This window comes from Anarhichas minor, unplaced genomic scaffold (genome assembly GCF_050575085.1).
Source record: "Anarhichas minor isolate MPS153535 unplaced genomic scaffold, ASM5057508v1 ptg000007l, whole genome shotgun sequence".
NCBI classification, from domain to species: domain Eukaryota; kingdom Metazoa; phylum Chordata; class Actinopteri; order Perciformes; family Anarhichadidae; genus Anarhichas; species Anarhichas minor.
In genome coordinates this window covers 14,288,029-14,309,350 of record NW_027466453.1, presented here as the reverse complement: position 1 = coordinate 14,309,350, position 21,322 = coordinate 14,288,029, and the positions used below count along the sequence as shown (strand labels likewise).

The following is a 21,322-nucleotide window of genomic DNA, read 5'->3' as shown; positions in this document are numbered from 1 at the left end:
AGAAAGAAACATGACGGAGGAGGCAGCAGCACAGGCTGTTTATGTTGGGTTCAGGCCTTAAATGTGGGAAAGAGTACAGCAAAGACACACCATAGACGGAGAGAGAGAGAGAGCGAGAGAGACGGCGGAAAGATGAGGAGACAATCCAGCTGCCAAATAGGATCCACGTCTGCTTTTGTTATTCAGACACAGCAGGAAGGAGAGGAGGCGGATGAGGAGGCGGAGTGAGAGAGAGTTCATAATGGAGTTAAAACCTGAGCCAGGATTTCTTTATTACGCAAAATATGTGGGCGATTCGGGTCAAACCATCGCTCTTTCCCAGGTTCTGTGTAAAGAGGTTTTCCAGATTAAGATCCTCTGCACTCAGGAGCCTTTTTCTTTCCCCTCTTATCTTAAATCTCACAAGTTGAGCACAGCCGAGAAGTCAACATCATCTGTAATTCTTGCATCATCTCCGCAGAGGAGCAGACTTTTGTTTTTCCCACATAAGTAGATAAAAGCCAGATAAAAACATCAGGGATGACGACCTTGTTGGCGAAGGCTTTGTGGTATAAATAGTCATACTCATAAAAAATAAGTACTGCAGTTGCAGGGAAGTGTTCAGGGTGGGTGGGGACATGACAACACTACTTTAGGAGCAACGGAAGTCAGACGGCGGCTGATGTGTTGATGAAAACATCAATGACACAATGCGTCGATACTCAGTCAATGCCCAAATATTTTACAATTTGCTTTAACTTGCTTGAGATCAATATGGCATGGGTCATAAATCAGCGGTATTATGCAATGTCAGCCCCTCCTTAAAGCAGCTATAATCAATGTTTTCATAATAATAACGTATCGAATGACAGTTTGAACAATGTGCTATGCTAAAGGGGTCTCTCATAAGGATAACGTTCTAAAAGTAGATGGAAATACTGGTTTTATTAAAATAATCATTCATAATTAGTGTGAAAGATGAGCAAACATTTAAAAACGTTCTTGTTACTGCACGCTTTCTTGCCAGGAATTAGTTTTAGCCAGTTTTTGAATTACTTTGTGGCTTTCGGAGATCCCTATTTTTGGGGGGTGGGAGGCTACTGCAAACATGCACATGCATACAAAAACGCACTAGAAAGACAACGTACGGGGCATCAGGAAACAACAGCATTATGTTTATTAGACACACATTTTTGTTACGCGTTAATAATCTTGCACATAGACTAAGTGCTTTTCTATTAACCTATTTCAGGAACATTTTAGAGCTCTGTATACATTTTTCAAACAAGGCTTTCTGGAGAGTTTATTATTTCCAAACCTGTTTGCCCTTCTTATTATTTACTTGAATATCATGTTACATTGTTTTCATAATCCCCCTGTGCTTATAGCCTACGGCTAACAGGAGTAATACAGGTTGATCGCTTGAAGACACTGATGTGAAAGAGAAAATATCCAGAAAACGTGGTCAAGAATCTTGTACTTATAATTACATAACACTTTTAAAGTGTTTTACGTGTCACATATTTGAATATCGACTGTTCTCGTCTGACCAAAACGTAGCAGACTGGTTTTCACCTTCCTTTTAGACTCCAGGGAGCGAAACATGCTGGCAGCACATTGTTCTACCGTGTAATTACGCACATGTATGGCCTCCTGACAGCTTGCAGGCATGTATGACATCAGCAGGTCTCCTGGGAGCTTCGGAGATCTGCTGATGTTTTTAATATCAGGAGATTACTGTTAAAGCATTTGGATCACGTTCCTCTGGCGACAACAAATTATCAAGGTGGTCGTGCACTTACTACATGACAGAAATTCAGCAGGACAGAGGTCAACAAAGAGATTAAACACATGTGTGAAGGAACCTGACCTGCCCTCTGAGACACCCTCAGGCCCTCTCTCTGTGTGTGTTAGTGGTCATGACCCACTCAGAGCCACGGCAGGTTACCAATCAAACACAATCTTCATCTGCGGGAGCACCGACATCGACGCATCATGAGTTATGGGACAAGGAGAGAAAGTGTGTGTGTTCACGGTAATAGGGGGGCGGGCGACAACACCTCGAGAAGCTGTCGTCGCCCCTGTAGAAAGGCCCGGTTATAGATCGAGGCCATTCGTTTTGTATTTCACGGTCCTCACTTACAGCAACAAAAGCTGTCCCATCTCTGAAAACAACTTCACAATTCAAGGGTCAGGGCAAAGGACTAAAGCCTAAAAATACTGAGGATAGAGGAGAAGAAGATCCTGGTCACTCACCAGACTGTAAATCACTTGACAGTGTCAGGAATAGAAAACACACAGCAGAGGATATCTCTCTTTTTTTCTGCTCTTCTTTTCCGTTCAGGGCAGCTTTTCTGTCATGACTGAATCCTGTTTATATACACTGTGTGTGTGTGTGTGGCATGTGTGTGTGTGTGTGTGTGTCTTACCCTAGTAGGGAAGTGACAGTGAGCGGCCTGAGCCCCTGACCTATAATCCACTAACTGTTATCCATATCCCTCCACACTTGATCTCCTCCATTTGTCTACACATGGAGAGGGCTCGCAGCCCACACAAATCCTCTGTGTGCACACCACATAAAGACAGACAGACACACACACACACACACACACACACACACACACATGCCTCTACATGTGAAGTCGTGGAAGTAGAGAAGCATGAGGTATACACAGCTGGGCCTTGCGCCACTAACCTACTTTGAGAATCTGAATGCAGCATCCGCTTCCCTATCAGCCTCTCCTTGAAATCTGTGCCACCGCTGCATGTCTTCATCTACATCTCTCACACACACACACACGTGTATATACACACTGACAGGTTGCTCAAGAGCCCCCTGTGTCACGTGGTCGTCCCGCTGTGCTCGTTGTAGCCTTTCTCGGTGACAAACAGAGCGCCGCTGCCACTCTGAATAGCACGGAGCCGATGACGGGGAAAGGAGAGACTACGACTGCAACAACCTCGGCCTTCTGTGCAGCACCAGCGGCGCAGTCACAGCTCATCCTCTCTCCCTATGAAAGAAGAATGAATTTTGCATGATGCAGCAGCATCTTTCAGCAAAAGAAAGAAGAGAGTGGGGGTAGCGGGTGGAAACATGCCCATTTTGCAAAAAATAAATAAATAAATAAGTAGACTGGCAAAGACTGAGGATGTTCTGTAGTAGTTTACTGACACATTGACCCTCCAGAGTAAGTGACAGAGTGTTACAAATCCCTTCTTAAAAGCAGGGCTGGCACTGGAGTGCCAATGCCACGAGCCCCAAGAAAGCAGACAAGAGGGCTGTAAGAGGCTGGAGGCCGGCCAGATGCTCTGCACACACACACACACACACACACACACACACACACACACACACACACACACACACACACACACACACACACACACACACACACACACACACACACACACACACACACACACACACACACACACACACACACACACACACACACACACACAATGGAGCAGGACACAGCAGAGATGTCCAGGAGTAAAGTGGACTACAGAGCTTATTACGAAGGTGCACAAGAGTGTTGTAGGATTGAATCAGTCTCAAACCCGGAGATATTCAGTTCACTGTCTGTATTTCCACATTAGTAAACATGAGTGTGTTGTGAGCATGAAGGACTGGCAGTCGCGGAGGGGGGGGAGGGGGTACACCTTTTTTCCTGCATCATCAGCAGGTCAAATAAACTTACATAATTGTTCCAAACCTCCCTTTTCCTGTCCGCTCAGCTGTGCCTTCTCTTCCTCTTCCGACAGACCTGACACACACACACACACACACACACACACACACACACACACACACACTTATAATTCTACGTCATGATCCATCCATCTATCTTCACTGCAAACAGTGCCATAAGGGAAAAGGAGAAATTTAATTTGTCTGAGTGTCAGTGTGTCAGCGTGCCCCCATGAATATATGCGAGTGTGTGTGTGTGTGTGTGTGTGTGTTTATGCTCCCGGCTGCTGTCAGCTACCCCTGGTCGGCATCACACAGCACCATATGTCTGTCTGTGGGGCTGTGCTGACGTGTGCCACCGCTGGAGGCCAGGGTGGCCGCAAACAGCACAATGACAGCTTTATGCCCGCATGCCATGCATGGCAGCGCTCTAGCAGGGAGCATGTGGGACTGAACACCACTGACTTACAGAGGTGAGACAACATGAGGGATTCAGTTTATGATTACAGGCTTAGCAGCCCCCCCAACTCCACCCCCAGCCCCCTAGAGTCAGGGGGCTTGTTAGTATCCTGGATGGATTACTGACCAGTGGCCCCTGCACCAGAACCTCTGAATGAGGTGACATTCACTCATTTCTTGTTATAAAGTCAATCAGATGACCACAATTAGACACAAAATGACACAAAGAGATGCAAAACATTCACAACGAAACAAAAAAACACCACAAAGAGACGAAAAATGTCCAGCAAAGAGACTCTAAACGACCGCAAAGATTCAATCTGGGAGGTTTGCTTATTAAAGACCTTTTACATGTCTGTGTCCATTGGCCTGTTGCATTGTAATCTGTCCGTGGCTGTATTTGGAGTTACAAATAGCAGCTATTAACTGATATAAGTTCATATTAGACTAATTTATTTGTTCGCTGAATGAATAATGCAACTGTCAATGTATAGTTATATTCATCAATGACCAGGGCTGAACACATTTCTACCTCCAAAGTTTCTAAACGCGCCCCTGTGCTGAGCGGATGCGGTCTGCAGACTCCTGTTGCAGGGACACACCTGTGCCAACTCTTCAGTCATGAGTCAATAAATTAATCTGTGTCTCGTGACTGTGTTTGGTTGACGGTGAGAGGACCTGTTGGGCCAGAGTGACACCAGCCCACAGCTGACAAAGCCTTAGACAAACACAAGTCTGCTGGCCACAAGCAGCAATGCCACACTGGTGCACTGACAGTCGTTATGCCGGGTCCATTCAAGAATGATATTGGGTCTTTATCATCCCCCCTTGAAATGAGGTCAATCTTTCCTCATTCACACATCTTGCACATCAGGCATGCTCTTAAAACCACCACAACACAACATGTCAGTAGTCTCTGCAGGAAAATGCTGATGTGGGAAAAAGACGAGATAAATGTGGCTGCATGTGCCATGGCAAAAAAAACAACAACTAACTAATCACTGAAAATATAGATCAACGTCAGAATCCATAACGTTATTAATATTGTTAGTATAAGCAGGCTGCAGAGCCACACGTCTCCTCACTGTTAGGACTGAAACAGCTACACTTTATCGGTCTGAATTGCACTGAGTGAAATCCTACCTTGGTTGTCCTCCTCCATGTTTTGCAGCCTATAAATCAAAGATTCCCCCCAAAAAATCGGTGACAGAAACTTCCCTTGCGCGAGAAGAGGCTCTAATAACCTACACAGCAAACACGCGCCCTAATTTCCAGGACGCTTCTTTTTTTTTGCTACACAGGTTGTCTCACTGGCAGCGTCTTTTCTTTTTTGCAAATGTTGTGGCCATTTACTGCCTCACAGTCGCGAGGCAGTCCCTCCTCCGGTGCCCGTCGGTCAGTGAGCGGCGTGCGTGTGAAGCGGCGGCGGCGGCGGAGGTGTCTTTTCGCCACAGTGGTCGAGCGCGTTGCCGTCAGCCCTCCACATACGCCTTCACTCCGCTACTATCGGGAGAGTGGCGTCAAGTTGGCCGACAACACCGCTGGAACAAAGCCGGAAGTGGTAGTAATTATGTCTTCAAAGTAAGAGTCGCACCGGGGGTTTATGAAGCAGCCTCTTTTATTTTGGAACTATAAACAGAAAGTCTTTGTGATATTCTTGTTAAATTGACACTAGTTGTTTAATCCCATCTCAGCTCCGCTACACAGCCCGTGCAGCGCGTCACCATTCAGCACCGATCAGCGCCCACGTGACTCCAGGCAATAATGAGATCATACCCAACAAAAAGACCTATAATGTTTTTTATTGATTATATGAGATGGTATGGTTAGCTATGCTGTCACATTTGGTTGTATCCTTCAAGAATTCATAGCAATTTAACTTTACATGTACTGGAATAGATTAGACGATTTGATGTATTTGGGGTTGATTATTATAGCCTTCTTTCCGTGGTGGAGGAAGTATTTAGATACTTTACTCAAGTATACCATAGTCTAAAAAAACTCTACAAGTCAGCGTTCTGCATCAAAAAAATATGTGTGTTGTCAATGTGCAGCCAATTTTCGATACTGGCATATTTTACAAGCTTCTTATAGGTTTGGCTTGCAAAATCATAATCTGAAGAGTAATAATACTCAGGTAAAGTAGAGCAAATATGGTATATTCAAGTAAAGCGAAAGTACCTCAAAGTTGTACCTAAATATAGTTACTGAATGTACTTAGTCACTTCCACCAGTATATAATATTCTAATGTATTATTTTTCTTTCTAACCACATGGCACACCTTTGGCACAAATGTTTTACAGCCAGTTGCCGGATTATTAGGTGCACAAATAAAGCAAATGCAGTTTAACTCAACAGTTGAACAATAAATCCTATGTGACGGTTATTATGTTAAATAGTATTTAAGAGGTGTTAAATTCAAGTGTATGGTCATTTTGGAGGATGTAGTTTTTTTGTCCACCCAATTCATATGAATGAGGGCAAATATCTCTATCAACTACATTGATACATTGTTGATGAACACAATTCCACACACAGAGGACTATTTATTTGCCGTAATACACAGTTTTTTCTCTGAACGTCTCATTGGTGCAAAAGCACTGTCGTCAGCAGTCCTTTCTAGAGCAAGGAGAGTATTACAAAGGCAACACATTTATAAAACAGAAAGGTTTGTGGCCTGTGTGCAACAGCTGCCTATACCTCTAACATAAGTCCGAAAATAATATAGCAAATTAATCTTATTAAAGAGCTACACGGCTGCTGAAATGCAATGAAATAACATCGATGTACTCTGTAGTAATACAAAAAGCGACCAATCCAAAATATAAAAAAACAGATTTCAGATCACTATGAGGAATTATGGACGAGACTCTTACATAAGCAGGGAGAGCGATCAGGTTAAGAAACAGTGGGATGAGGCGAACACACACACACACACACACACACACACACACAGAAATAGAGAGAGAGAGAGCTTGTTTCTACGACACACGTGGTTTCAATTATAGCATTCCTGCCTCCGCAGAGAAGGAGGGGGTCTCACTTCCTGTGCATTACTCCAATGGTCAAGCATGAACAGATGTTCTAACGTATTCATTCATTTGTTTATTCGTAGGTGTCTCTTTTGGACAAATGTTTCGCTCTCAGAACTCTGTCCTAAACAAAGTGACATTCTCCAGACATAACACAAACAGTTCCCTCCATCTCGTATAGCCCGTGAGGTTAAGGCTATAACTTTACTATGTATGTTTGTTAAAGTAGAAGACGAAGCAAAGGATTTGCCTCCCTTTTCATATTCAACTCAATTCACTTGTGAAACGTTTGTAAAACTGCATAAAATCATCACTTTCATGGGATTCAAGATTGCTTCACCATCTTCCAAAAGAGTAATAGCGAAAGGGGCCAAGCAGAAACTAAAAGGCTCAAATGAGTCATTTTCTACAAATTCACATTAGCAAGATTACACAATCCACTGAGCCCCCTCAATCCGGCACAATCCGGTCTGGTGCAGTCTGGTGCCGAATCACAAGAGCAGGAGAAATTGGAGGCCTACAGTGATCCTGAATTGACACCTGCAGATAAACGCTCCGCTCACACTTCAGGTGAAGGGTTGCTGTGAATAGTTTGTTTTCTTTGCCATTAAAAGTATAGGTTGTGAAGTTTTAGCCATGTGTTTTAAAGGAAACCAAATTCCTTGAGATGTGCACCACACAAAGGAAAGCAGGGGAGCAGGAAGCGTTTAGTAAAAGGAAATCTGAGTGAAGCCACTCCAGTTTGTAGCGCAGAAAGTGTCTTTCTCACTTCAGTTCCTCTAGTTTTGAGGTTTTACATACTAGGTGGTTTGATGCAAAGCAGTTAACACACAGAGCAAGCCCCGGTTTCAATGTTTTCTGTGCTACAAGTGGAAAATATAGGTCATATGCATAATTTCGGCGCCTGCTTTGGGAATATGGCTAGACAAATAGGGTGTTACTGTCCGTTTATGTCAGTGCTGGATCCGGTCAAGCAGAGCATCCTCAGCGAAGTAGTAAGTTCCATTAAAAGCAATTCGATTGTTGAGTCTGTCTCTCCGGCACACAGACACACTCAGTGCGCTCTACTCCACATAAATGTCATGCTAATGTGTTTATGAGTCATGAGAGAAGCCTCTCGGTGTGGCCCAGATATCCTTGGTGATGAATTTAAGGCTTTAAAAATCAACAAAATTGCAGTTTGGCTCTGTCATTTTGGAGTGCGTTCGACACACTCGATCACGTCCGGACCACAAAACGAAGGCCACAAAGTCATCACAGCAAGTCTGTAACAGTCTGCGGCTTGAAGTGAACATGTGTGGGGTTTTCCGGGCCGTCTGTGTCTCGTGCCACTGCGGTTGCATACATTCCCTCGGGGAGATGCACGTCTGGCAGATTAGGCCGACCATCATGGGAAACTGTCTGTGGCTCTCCTGACCGACTTCACGTGACCTGATTGAGCAGTCGTACCACTTCATAATGCTCCAGTCACCACGGCAGTGCCCGGAGGGCGATCACCTCCTCCCTTTAAAAGCGACCCAACCCATAATTATAAACACACAGAGAAACACAAGCAACCTTCCAACTCCCAAAAATCACTCCCATCATGACCTAATCATCTTCCCCCTAAATACACTGTGAAATGGATCAGTGAGGTGTAGCCTGTGTTTAAAGTTAGGGAGGAAATTGTGGTTCAGAACTCTATTGAGGATGTTATTTAGTTGAAGCATTGACGAACTGACGCAGTGAATTTCACCACAGAGGTGCTTTGATAAAGTCATGTTTAGCTCCCTTTTGTGCTGATTCAGTGGTGAATTTGGGAGTTCCCCGGCCATCTTCCTCTTTGCGTTTATCCCACAAAACAAATGGATATAGACTTTCATAAACCAGGAGACGGGAGAAGGATTCACACGTCCTTCCTGTTGTGGAAGGTGAAAGGGTTAATATTTGGGTGATGGCGTGTGCGACAGAGGGTCACAGGAAGCAGAGTGCAGCAGGATTTCCTCCCGTCCTTCTCTTTGGTTTTACATCCAAGCTCTGCATCTTAACCACCGACTGATCGAAGGGCAAAGTTGGGTTGATTTTCTGCACCCGAGGACACGTATGAGTAGAGTCTTTATTTGGATTCTGTCTGCTGGGCACAAAGGCAGCAGTGTACAATCCTCCTTGACCTGTTCTGGTTACATAACACGCTGTAAAGGTTATTCCGCCTAAGACTTTCACTGCTGAACTTTGCAGAAGGTTTTACATCTCATACACTCGAATTATCACATGCACAAACACACACAATCAACCCCAGTTACATCTGGGCGATTACCATTAGAGAGAGAAGGAGATCAGGATACAGGATAACAGCACCACGGTGTGCAACGTGCTGGATCAAACAATAGCATGAGATAAAGTCATCATCCTCATTATTACGTCAAATGAAGCAGAGAGTTGACACAGAAACATTGAACCCATCATTAGATTTCATATATTAACGCTAAGATAAAGAAACCTCCAACAATAGTTGGATATTTGAATGCTCTTTTGCTTCTGTGACCTATTTCGTTCCCACAATATGACTGCAGCAAATACTCAAGTGTCCCTCCTCCACATTTCCCTCTCTCTGTTTGGCTTCCTCCTCTTCTCCTCCCCCACTCACTCTCACTCTTTTGATTCAGTTTTGAGGTCAGCTTGGCGCTCATCTCAGCACCTGATCGCTTCCTTTTTAAAACGCTTTGCATACGCTTCTTGTCCACGCGGTCACACAGCATTCAAATCAAAGGTTAAGTCAACTGCAAAGAGAATGCCAAAACCTCAAAGTGAGGGTGAGGGGGGGGGGGGGGGGGGGGGGGGGGGATCAGCATAAATCACAGTTTAAAGACTAAAAGCATCAGAGATAAAAAAAAAATCATGTGGATTATTGTTTGATTACATTTGGCATTCATAATCCATTCTCTAAGCGTGGGCAGGGTGTATTAACGTCTGTTATTCATAAACTGGCTGATGGACATCTCATCACAATGGAAATGCTGTTTGTTATGCAAATAAACATTTGTATTTGACACAGCAGTAACTTTGCTAACATGTGGAGTTTAATTGTTTTTTACTTCTTCATGTGGGTGTCTTGTTTCAAAAATGCAGACGTGACATTAAGTGGCTCCAACTTTGTAAAACTCTGGCCTTGTTTCCTGTTTGGTTGCGAAGCAAATGTTGATGGAAAAGAAAGACTTTGTATTTTAAAACTGAGTGTAACAGAGTCATGATCTAAAGACTCAGCTATGTGGTCTGGAGAGTTTCCTTCTGATTGGTTCAACTTTACAGGGAAAATATAGAAAACAAAGCAAAACTATTATTGCCAAGATGAATAAAACAGTGGGTTTGTTGAGCAAATGAAACTGTGGAGGAACCTGTTTGCTTCAGGACTAAAACTAAAGCTGCTCTTCAGGTGTCACCTGGTGTAGATGATAGTCCCAGAAGCTGAATATAATATATGTTTCAGTAGGTTGATTAAAAGGTATAGTTGGACATTTAGAGAATTATGCTTTCTTGCTAACAGTTAGATGAGAATACCACTCTCAAGTCTGTACAATATGTACATTGGATATGTAGCAGTAGCTGGTTAGCTTAGCATAGACTGACTGGAAACAGGTGAAGACAGCTGGCCTATCTGTGTCGTAACAAAATCCACCTACAGGCACCTCTAAAGTTCACTAATCAACACGTCATATCTTTGTTTAATTCGTACAAAAACAAATTGTTCTGCAGCACATAAAACAACCAAATGTTTTTTAGAGGCAACTTCTTTCGGCTCTCATGGACAACATTAAAAACTGACAAGAACCCATCTGTTCTCTGCTACAACAAACACTGGTTTGAGCTCCAACCTGGGTAAACGTAACACCACTTACGTTTCAAATACTGATTTACAGAATCAGAAAGACACCAACTCTGAAGATCCCACATAAATGAATTGTTTAAAGTGCATGAATAATGTGTATGGAATTAAATACACTGCATTGCAGCTTTAATTGAATCCCTGCCATTTCCTTTTGCAGTATTATCACTCTTTCACACTCACTCAAATGAAACACATGTGAGCTGCTGCAGATGCCAAAAGGCTGAAACTCTCTAATCTTTATTCCACAACCCCTGTTTTTTTTCTCCATAGGGTACAAATGGTGGTTGTGAAAAACAGAGTAAAGATAACCCGACTCATCTTTCATCTATTGATCTCCCACTCTGTTTCTGCCAGTCCTCTAAGATAACCCTATTAAAATATTTTCCTCTGGTAAATCCCTGAGAAATAAATCCTCTTTTTCCAGAAAAAGTGGGTGTGTGGGTGTGTGTTTGGGGGGGGGGGGGGGGGGGCTGGCTGGAAGGTTTGTCTGACACATGGAGGAAAATACAGTTGCCTTGGCAACCCCTGATGGTTTTCCTCTGCAGCCTGGCATCAGAGTGACTGGTTCGGGCAAGTTTGCACGGGGATATTTCGCACTGAGCGAGGGTGTCAGCAGTTTAAAAAATCCTTCTTAAAAGAAGTGCATATTAAAGGGAGGCGCCAAGTGGGTTCATTTATTACAAGTGGGTTTATTTAAATTCAGACATGGATCACAGATGTCGTTTTAATTCACGTAGATCAGATGAAGGAGGTGGAAGTTGAGTTGACATTTTCCTTTCCAGAAGTAGACTTATGGATGATATATTTTGTGGAAATATGTAAGAATAAAACAGATAATATAAATCATGACAATTAGCAGCACAGCAGTAAGTCAGCTTTCACTGATGTGCTGACAGATATGTTTTTATTACATACGTTTTATTACAGCTTCCGTATTCTCCCCTGTATCCTCTTCAGGGATGTGATGTCTGTTACGTACATGGAGGTGGATCCAGCACAGTGACAGGATGCTTCCCCCGTGTGGACAGATCTGGTACTGCAACCGTTCGTGCAACAGGATATCTTAAAATAAATGGCTGGGCTATTTACAATATGTGTCAAGGGAGGTGACATGATCTTGTACATTTTGTTAATAAATATTCCTTTGGAGGTGTTTTCTTTCAGTTTCATGCTTCGGATGTTGATGTAGATTACCGGCAATGCAAATTAACTCTCCTTGAATAGAGAATATCTCTGGGTTGAAAATAGGCTCTAGTGTATACTGTATGTATGGGAATAGAAAAAAGTAACTCAGTTTTATATTTGAATACTTTAAAAGGCACTTTAGCAAACCTAGAAAATGAATGAATGTTTATTAGAAGGACAGAAAAGGCTGAGAATCGTGACTTCATTCATTTATTACTACCCAAATTCAGTAATCTTTACATTTTTTTCACAGGAATAAAAACAAATGCAGCTAAAAAAAGAATGAACTTTGCAGGTAACATTTTTTTCACCAACGCCTTTCCAGTGATATGCAGAAAGAACCACAATGAGCGAGACGACATGTGTCTGCGCACACAAAGAAGACATGCAGTGGCTCCCATTGACACTGCACTTTAATGACAGACTGTGAATTTCCAGTAGTGGCAACTGTAGGCCTACTGCTCTCCTGCAAACCTCCACATGTACCGCTTACTCAGCTTACCCCCGAGCCACAGAGGACAAAAAAACATGCTTGTTTGTGTCATGCGGCGTAGATATTTACTTTTTAAACTAAAGCGGGATGTTGACCACCTAATAAACATACATGTGAAACAATGAAGAGTGGCTACAAAGTACCACCGTAACAATCAACTGTTTTCAAATCCACGCCAAAATCCTCGATATCCAGAGAGAAGAGGCAGTGTCAAAATCCACTATTCACTCGACACGATCTCCACGGACAGGACAGACGGCTCCTGGATCTCAGGTGGCGGGTTAAGAGGGTTAACGGAGGGCAGTGATTCCCCCTCCGCCCTCACACATCACCGCAGTCTTCACTGTTGTCCTCCCCCCTGCGAAAAGGCACTGGGCGAGGGCTGACCCTTGCATCGGCACACAGATTTAAGCGTCCTCTTCCTCCACATCGCTGTGCAGTGTCAGACAGTTTCTTTTAGAGGGCTGAAACGTGGCATTGCCCACAATTTATGGGGTCAAGTCCAAAAACAGGCGTCGAAGATTCAGTGGATTTCAATGTGGACCTGTGAAGAGATGAGCAGGCAACACGAATGGATCAGACAGTTATCTATCCAGACATGCATGAACATGTTAAGAGGTCACTGAGCTCAAACTTTAAATCAGCCGACAGTTGAAGCGTCAGTGTAAACAATAATAGCAAATCAATTGAAGTTGAAGCAACGAGATAAGAGAAAGTGTCAGCCAGTATGTAAGCATTGACAGCTGTTAAAATATCAGTTCCCATTTGAAGAGTAAGAAATAGTCAAAGTGTCAGCTGAAGATCTGAAATTTCCCAATTTAATCGTCTTTTATTGCTTAAATGTCATTTTAGTCACAAAAACTCCATTCAAGTGTCAGTTGAATAGCTGATAATCAATAAATTTAGGTTCTTTGTTAAGCAAAAAGATATAAAACAATGCTGCTTCAAGTGCTTCAAGAAGATGTTCTACTTTAGTTTCTATTATATGATAATAAGTTGAGACTTGTAATAAATCAGAGCTCGACTGTCGGCCTAGTTGCACATATTAGCTTGTTTCAGATGTTTATCAGTATTGTTTAGAAACATGAAATTGCAGTAAGAAAATGTCAAATTAGGATTAAGGTTATTTATTAACTGGGAATGTTTAAACTCCCAATCAGTATCTGCCTATAATAATCCAGTATCGGCCTCCTATAATGGATATTGTATCGATTAATCCTTTATAATAATATACTTAAAGCCCCTATTGCCTTCAAATTGTATCAATTCTTAATAAACCCATCAGTGATATGAATGGGGTGGACAAAATATTAGACACACCTGCCTGAAACCTAGAAGCACCACAAACTGACCGTAGCACCTCTCTAAAACAGCTTGAATAAGGATTATTATGGCAGGACTGTACTGCAGTTAAGTAATACTTGCTGCCTACTAAACTGGCAATTGCGTGAGTGTTTGCATAATTACCTGTAACCTGACATTAAACATCATCGAAGCGACCAGGTAGATATAAGGGAATCTGATTCGCAGTCGCCATGCAAGATCAAAAAATATCAACAAAGTCCTCGTCAAGCCTTTGGAAAACACTCCGTAAGTCCGACCAGCGGAGCCCGAGAACCGGAGCACTAAATAGGACAGACCCGCCATACAGACGAGGTCTGCCCGGTCTGTTGATAAGGTAACCGTGTCAGTTAGTGAGGCAAACGGGCTGATGAGTGACAGTTCATATTTCTATCGTTGACTGAGCACCATTTTTTTTTTGTGCCTGGTTGTGTTGGCAGAGCTGCTCCACCCCAACGGCTTCTCTATTTGTTCCCATTATGGTTAACGGGAGGACTCGTAACGGTGTGACACACACGGAAGTTGAAAGTGTATGTGGATTTTTTTGCCCTGACCTCACTCTGAAGGCAGATTTTTAAAAATGTATTTTTATTGTTAGCACGGTAACTACATAAAAATGACAAACAACCAAAGCTGCTAATACCAAGGGTATACATTTTAAGGCAATAACAAAATAAATGAATAAACTAAAATAATGTTGTATATGTATCTGGCAATACTGTTTAACATTTATTGTATTTTTGTTTTTGTTTTTTTACATCTTATAGTGTTGCCATATTCAAATAGTTCTTGGCAATAGTTTACATACGTCTAGATTCAGTCCATTTATTTTTATTGATGTGGAATTTCCTCGTTAATAAATGAAGAACTATAAATTCTTTAATTAATTGTTTTGAGGCCTTCTACTTTCAGTGATCAATGCTGCCTACCGCCCGATTCCTTCACTGTCTGTTTTATTGATTACTCAATCAGTTATTTAAAGTCTGTGAAATGACAGATAATTGTCAATTTACCCATCGCAATTTCCCAGCACCCAGGGTGATGTCTTGAAATGGTTTGTTTTAAATCACCAACAGTCCAGAGCCCAAAGTGTACAATCAATAAAATAGAGAAAAAACAACAAATCTTTGCACCTGAGCACCAATGAATGCTTGGGATTTTTGCATCATAAATGACAGTTAACTATTATCTTTCTGTCAGTCAACTAATCAATTAATCCTTGAAAGGGGATTTATTGATTAGTCGAGCATCTTTGCGCACAACCAGTTGCTATTTTTGCCTACACCAATATGCATGGGGCCCAATTGTTGCATGAAGAAGAAGAGATGAAGAACAGATGCCTTATTTGAATGTATTGGCTATGCCATCCTCAAACGTTGAATACACATGAATTCAGTATTATAAAAGGGATCGAAATGTATCTGAAATCAAATGTATCTGCTGAGACTGTTTTAACCTGATGTTCTAAATTGTTTGTTGGGGAAAGTGCCTGGGGAGCAGAGTTCAGGGAAGAAGTCCCCATTAAGCAACGTAATTTCCTCAATCCGTGTCACACTTAAAATAGTCCGTCTTATTCGTGGTTATTTTTTTTAATCTTCTTTCCAAGTTCAAATTTGCTTTTAAAAATACAAAACTCCCAACACTTTTTGATGATTACATTTTCTGATAGTATAAAAACCGGTGGCTCGTCAGCTGCTTGTTTTTAAGGAAGTTATAGATCGTTACGTACGTGGGCGTATCTTCTCATCGCACCGGATGCACCATCTGGTGTGTGGTGGCTAACTTCATTTTTTTTTTCTCAGGGGTGGTGGCCGCCGCTGTTTTGCTTCACATAGCTTTCCAGATCTGCCCACGAAAGCATGGGAATGTTGCGAGGGATTTTCTGACGAAAAACTTGCGTGAAAGTGCTCGATAAGTTACTTTAAGTTCCCCCACGAGCCGTTCCACGTCACAGGAGTTCGGCTGCTCTACCAACGACCGTTAGAGAAACGCCAGTTGGGACGTTTCACCAGCCAGCAGTTCCGGACAAAGGAAAAGAGACTTGTGAGCTAACGTTAGCTCCCGGGCTAACTTAGCATTCCTCTAGCTGCGGCGCAATGCAGGCCATAAAGTGTGTCGTTGTTGGAGACGGGTAAGTTAACCTAATCCATCCTACTATTGAGATTTAACTCGAATAACCAAGTGTAACGTTAGCTAGTTAATGCTGTCACCAGACTACCTATCGGTATATCCGTTTGCTTCCGATTTTTCTTAACTGGTAAAGTTAGCTAACAAGCTTTTAACTACTTGTTTATTCTTCATGGGTTAACTATTATCTTACGATATACGAGTTATCCGCCATTATTTTTCATGTAGTGTTGTTGAAATGGCAAACTATTGCATTACATAATTGCTAGTTTGCAAGTGGTTGGCTAATCCTTGATTTAAGTTACTCTTTGGGTGAGTCAGACATTCACACATCCCTCCTAACCCGAGTTTAAGTCTCGAGAGTTTGGCAACATTTACTCATAAATTGAGAAATGTGAAGAGTTAAACGCAATGTTTGTGTGTTGGCGGCGCTGTTTATGTATTTCAAGTACATTTTGTAGACTTTGTCTGCAACAACTACAGGTTGGTGAATGATTAAAGAATGAGCAATGACTGACTTTCATATGTGCAGCAATATATGTGAGGTAAACTCATATCTTCTTGTTCAGGGTGTGGTGGATACCACAGCAGCAGAGTCATTGATGGCCTCTGTGACTGAGTTTGATTTAGTGTTTTCGCTTTTGACGAAAGGGAAGCTGGCAGTAGGGAGGATTCAACACTTAATTAAGTTTCACATTTCCTCTAGTAGTCTTGTATACATATATCAAAAAAGTAAAAAACTAATTGTATTGTACACCAAAGCTGTTCTCCCATAGAAAGGGTTCACTGAACAGTTTCTGTTTTTGGAGGCTTGAGTAGAGCTGAAGTGTGATATATTCTAATTTTATTATTTTCTTACAGTTTTTTTTTTTTATTGTCCTTTATGAATGTTAACTCAATAACTTTGGGTTTTGGACCACAGGTTGGACACAAAAAACCCAAATCTGAACATTAGGACAGATGTTTTTCACTAGTTTCTGACATTTTGTTGACCAAATTGACACATTAACTGATAATGCTAATAATTCCTAGTTGCAGCCCTACAGCTTTCCAATTGTACAAAGTAGGAAATCATATCAATTTATACCCAAATTGACTTTTTGCATGCTGTTTTTTTGGGAGGGTGATACCATAAAATTTCCCCTCTTCCTCTCCTCCAGAGCTGTGGGTAAGACCTGCCTGCTCATCAGCTACACCACCAATGCCTTTCCTGGAGAGTATATCCCCACAGTGTGAGTATCTGAGGCTACAGACCCTGTTTGTTTATTTACTTATGCAAGACTACAAGCTGATCGACGCCAGCAGTCATTTGTTTTATGAAAGTGTGGTTGCTTACAGAACAGGTTACAATCACAGTTGATAATCATAATTTTAGTTCAGAGTTAAGTAATAAGCGAGGAGTCATTTTCAAGTGAGATCTGAAAAACAGATTAATTAAGAACTAATGCTTATTTTCATTTCCTGTCATAATTTATGTGATTATTAATATGTTCTCAGTTTATATTCATCCTGATGGGTTTAACTCATGCGATCACAATTCTTTCTGTCAGGTTCGACAACTATTCCGCCAATGTCATGGTGGACGGGAAGCCGGTGAACCTGGGTCTGTGGGATACAGCAGGACAAGAAGATTATGACAGACTCCGCCCACTTTCCTACCCGCAAACGGTACAAAGAAAAAAACACAGTCAGACAATTCTGTGTTATAGTTTGCTTATTGGGATTTTCTTTGAAGTGCAGTGTTTGCCTTTGAAGTATGTTTTGATAATGGTGGCTCTCTTGCATAATACTTTTGGAAAGTTTTGGAGTGAATAAGGAAGTAAGAGGGGAAATACCTTTTGTGCTGCATGATCAAAGGAGGGGCCGTCCTTACTGGTCTTCACAGGAAATGGTTGTTCTGGGCTCTGATTGTATTGTTTGCCTTTTTCTCACCAGGATGTGTTTCTCATCTGCTTCTCGCTTGTGAGTCCGGCCTCATTTGAAAACGTCCGTGCCAAGGTGAGTTGATGTAGTGTCGGTATGATAACGACTGAAGACCGTAATGGATCTGTTTTATGGCATGATAAGAGGCATCGGGGCTGATTTTGATTGGCCCACGGGTTTTCTCCAGGGATGACTGATTTATTTTGACCCATAGATCATCTTATGTCTTATTTTTACAGCCTCATTAAGAACATGATGGACAGAGGCACTGAGTTAATAATAAAGTGACACATAATAAGACATGTTTACTAGTTAGTTTGATCATTTCGCCCCTAATGAGAACTATTTACAGCGATATAAGAAACCATTGTTACACTATTTGGTTAAATGGGTTAAAAACTGGGCTTTTAACTCCAGGAAGAAAGTTGGCCACACTAAAGACCGATTTCACTCCCAGCTGAACGTTTATTGCACTGAACTATTTTCATTTCAGACTAGAACATGTAAACACTGACCAAATTCAACAAGCATATTAATCTCCACACTTTGTCACTTGGGGAATAACCTTGTATTGTGCAATAATCAAACGTCTCCATGAGAATCGACAGCATCTTACGCTCATAGCTGGGATTAAAAAAAATAGTACTTAGTCATTTTAGAAACCGCATGTTCAAGATAACGTAAGTTATACCTCTAACTTCTCGATGCTGTGTTCTCTGTGCAGTGGTACCCTGAGGTGAGACACCATTGTCCCAACACTCCCATCATCCTGGTGGGTACCAAGCTGGATCTGAGAGACGACAAGGACACCACAGAGAAGCTGAAGGAGAAGAAGCTCTCTCCCATTACATATCCCCAAGGACTGGCGATGGCCAAAGAGATCGGTAATGACACATATCTTCTTTACCGAGTTACCTCTGACCTTGTGTTGTTGTTTTTTTCTGAATTAGAAAACACATTTGATGTGTGGTTTCCTCAGGTTCCGTCAAGTACCTGGAGTGCTCAGCGTTGACTCAGCGCGGCCTTAAAACTGTGTTCGACGAGGCCATCCGGGCCGTCCTCTGCCCTCCACCCGTCAAGAAGAAGGGGAAGAAGTGCTCTCTCCTCTAAGACTTCCTCCACCAGAACGATGACGGGGGGGGGGGAACATGGCCGCTCGTGGTGAGGGGTGGCTAAAGGCGCAGGAGAAACACACCAGTATACACACAGAAACATTGTACTTCAGATTCTTTCCTTCCATACGTGTAGCTACAGCAGATCTACCAACTGTTTCCATGATTTGACATAGGGTCAGATTTAGGAGAAGGGGTTTGGAAGACGATAGACCCGAGCTCTTTCCCAACAACACATACTGTATAGACAACACTATGAAATTCTTGAGGCCTTCTAAAGTGGATTGGATGTTTTTTGTAAAAAAAAAACTGGGCCGTGGAATGTTTTCAATTTGCTCTTCCACTGGTTGTCCACCTTTATTTTTTTGTTTGTTTGTTTGTTTACAGTCTTGGTTTGTTTTGAGTGGAAGAAAATATTGCCAAATACATCCTGCAGACGTGCTGTATTTTAACAAAAAAAGCAAATCTTTGTTCTGTTGTCTCAAACCTTTTTAAAACCTTCAAATAACAGCTGGCAGTTTGCTGTTGTGTGCTGCCGTTTGCCCGGCTCCATAATCGATGGCATTTTATTCACTTTCACTGTGTCATCGCTCCGTCGACAAGGAACCTGAATCTAATCATCTGTGAAGTTCTTTTTGCTTCAAATTGTTTGTGCACCACGAATCTCTTCACCGGTTAGTTTTCAGTCCGAGCACACGATTGACGGTGACTCATCGTCGTGGGTTGAATTGACGCCTAAAGACGTACTGAGAAATTCAACCGATCTTCCGACACCAACCGTGCTATTAAACCCCGACAAATCTAAATGATCCAGTATTTTTCATGTGTTTGGCTCCAATCGGACCGGTCAAGGTCACGGTATTTTTTTAATTATTTTTTTCTTCCCACAATCCTCTTTTGCAATATTTCCCTCGAAGTGTGTCTCAACTGTGTAGCTGCCCAGAAGTGCAACGCTGAAAACTTTATTAGATATTTTGGATTAGAACTGTTTTGGTGGCGGGGAACAAGAGCACCGTTAATGCTCTGTGGGCATTTATCAGAAACCTTTTGTGCAGCACATTTGATTCTTACTCGCATCACTACTGGCTAAGCAATGTCACTAAGAAGAGCATTCATGCCCGCTAACAACGGTAACATGGCTGCTGTCGGTGATGGTGTAGTATACAGCGTACTCTTCTTTTTGTTATAATCATGTGATTTGACTGTTTTGTATCTTTCTTCACAGAAGTTACACTTCACTCACTGTATTGTTTAACTAACACTATGAATATCCTTTTTGTTTATTACCTCTACAGTTAACGCTACCTTAATCTCCCTACAAGCCTAGCTTTTTTGTAATTAATGCTGACGGCATGTATGTGCAACATATACTGAAAACTTAAGATTAGAATCGCAACGGTTATATTTTTTGCCTATTTACAAAATGTATTTGAACTACTAGATCGGGGGTTAAGTACATGTTGCTCATCTGTATTGTATTCAGACATCAAGCTGTGCTTTAATTCAAGCCAATGTTGTGACTCTTTAGTCTTATGGATAAAAGCTATTGTCACTTTTTGAAAAAGCCAATAAATTCAAGTAAAACCGATTCCTCAGCCTCTTTGTTGGACAGTGCAGCCACACATTTTCCTTGATGCAACACTTGTCAGAAAAAGAGCTATTGACGGACACTTAATGTTTAAGCATAAAGTAGAGCTAATGCGCTTAAGCAGTACTGGAAAATGTTTCCATTTAATACAACTGTTAGCTCTGCGATGTAAGAAAGCCTTGCAAAATATGGTAGAACTTTTGTATTTGATTTTACAAATGTACCTAGAAAATGGAAAGTGACGTTGATCTAGTCCTCTGGTTAGTCTTTAACTCCAAGGTTATGCAAAATGATCTCCAAGTGCTTAAGATAACATTCCCTTCATTGTAAAAATGATTCACTTATGAGCAGATTGTGATCTTGCTAAATGTAAAATAAGTGGCAGATCGGTTGCATTGGACTGCTAATAAATCGGCCAGGGATTGAATGAATTAGATTAACATCAACTGAGCTTAAATCAAATATTGAGCTTTATTTGTGACAGTTGCGAGGCTCTGATCGGACCACCTGTCAGTCAATCCTAGAA

General features: G+C 41.9%; 2 protein-coding genes across 2 annotated transcripts; one reads left to right on the top strand and one right to left on the bottom strand.

The window, feature by feature from the left end:
• Positions 1 to 12,406: 12,406 nt before the first annotated feature.
• smim10l3 (small integral membrane protein 10 like 3) lies at positions 12,407 to 14,542 on the bottom strand. Its single transcript, XM_076086018.1, has 2 exons — positions 14,173 to 14,542; positions 12,407 to 13,249 (listed from the first exon to the last, which is right to left on the bottom strand). The coding sequence occupies exons 1-2, from the start codon at positions 14,350 to 14,352 to the stop codon at positions 13,229 to 13,231; spliced, it is 201 nt and encodes a 66-aa protein (XP_075942133.1). The 5' UTR covers positions 14,353 to 14,542; the 3' UTR covers positions 12,407 to 13,228.
• A 1,287-nt stretch (positions 14,543 to 15,829) lies between these two features.
• On the top strand, positions 15,830 to 20,796 carry rac1b (Rac family small GTPase 1b). The gene is made up of 6 exons (XM_076086017.1): positions 15,830 to 16,177; positions 17,334 to 17,405; positions 17,724 to 17,841; positions 18,109 to 18,171; positions 18,821 to 18,980; positions 19,076 to 20,796. The coding sequence occupies exons 1-6, from the start codon at positions 16,143 to 16,145 to the stop codon at positions 19,204 to 19,206; spliced, it is 579 nt and encodes a 192-aa protein (XP_075942132.1). The 5' UTR covers positions 15,830 to 16,142; the 3' UTR covers positions 19,207 to 20,796.
• Positions 20,797 to 21,322: the final 526 nt, after the last annotated feature.

What these genes read in the sequence shown, in the direction of transcription:
- smim10l3 (XM_076086018.1), bottom strand. Translation starts at nt 14,352, where the DNA reads ATGGCGGGTCTGTCCTATTTAGTGCTCCGGTTCTCGGGCTCCGCTGGT. An exon ending in TGTTTAATGTCAGGTTACAG is followed by an intron (nt 13,250 to 14,172) that starts GTAATTATGCAA and finishes ATCTCTTCACAG; the next exon opens with GTCCACATTGAAATCCACTG.
- rac1b (XM_076086017.1), top strand. Translation starts at nt 16,143, where the DNA reads ATGCAGGCCATAAAGTGTGTCGTTGTTGGAGACGG. An exon ending in GGAGAGTATATCCCCACAGT is followed by an intron (nt 17,406 to 17,723) that starts GTGAGTATCTGA and finishes TCTTTCTGTCAG; the next exon opens with GTTCGACAACTATTCCGCCA. An exon ending in TTGAAAACGTCCGTGCCAAG is followed by an intron (nt 18,172 to 18,820) that starts GTGAGTTGATGT and finishes TTCTCTGTGCAG; the next exon opens with TGGTACCCTGAGGTGAGACA.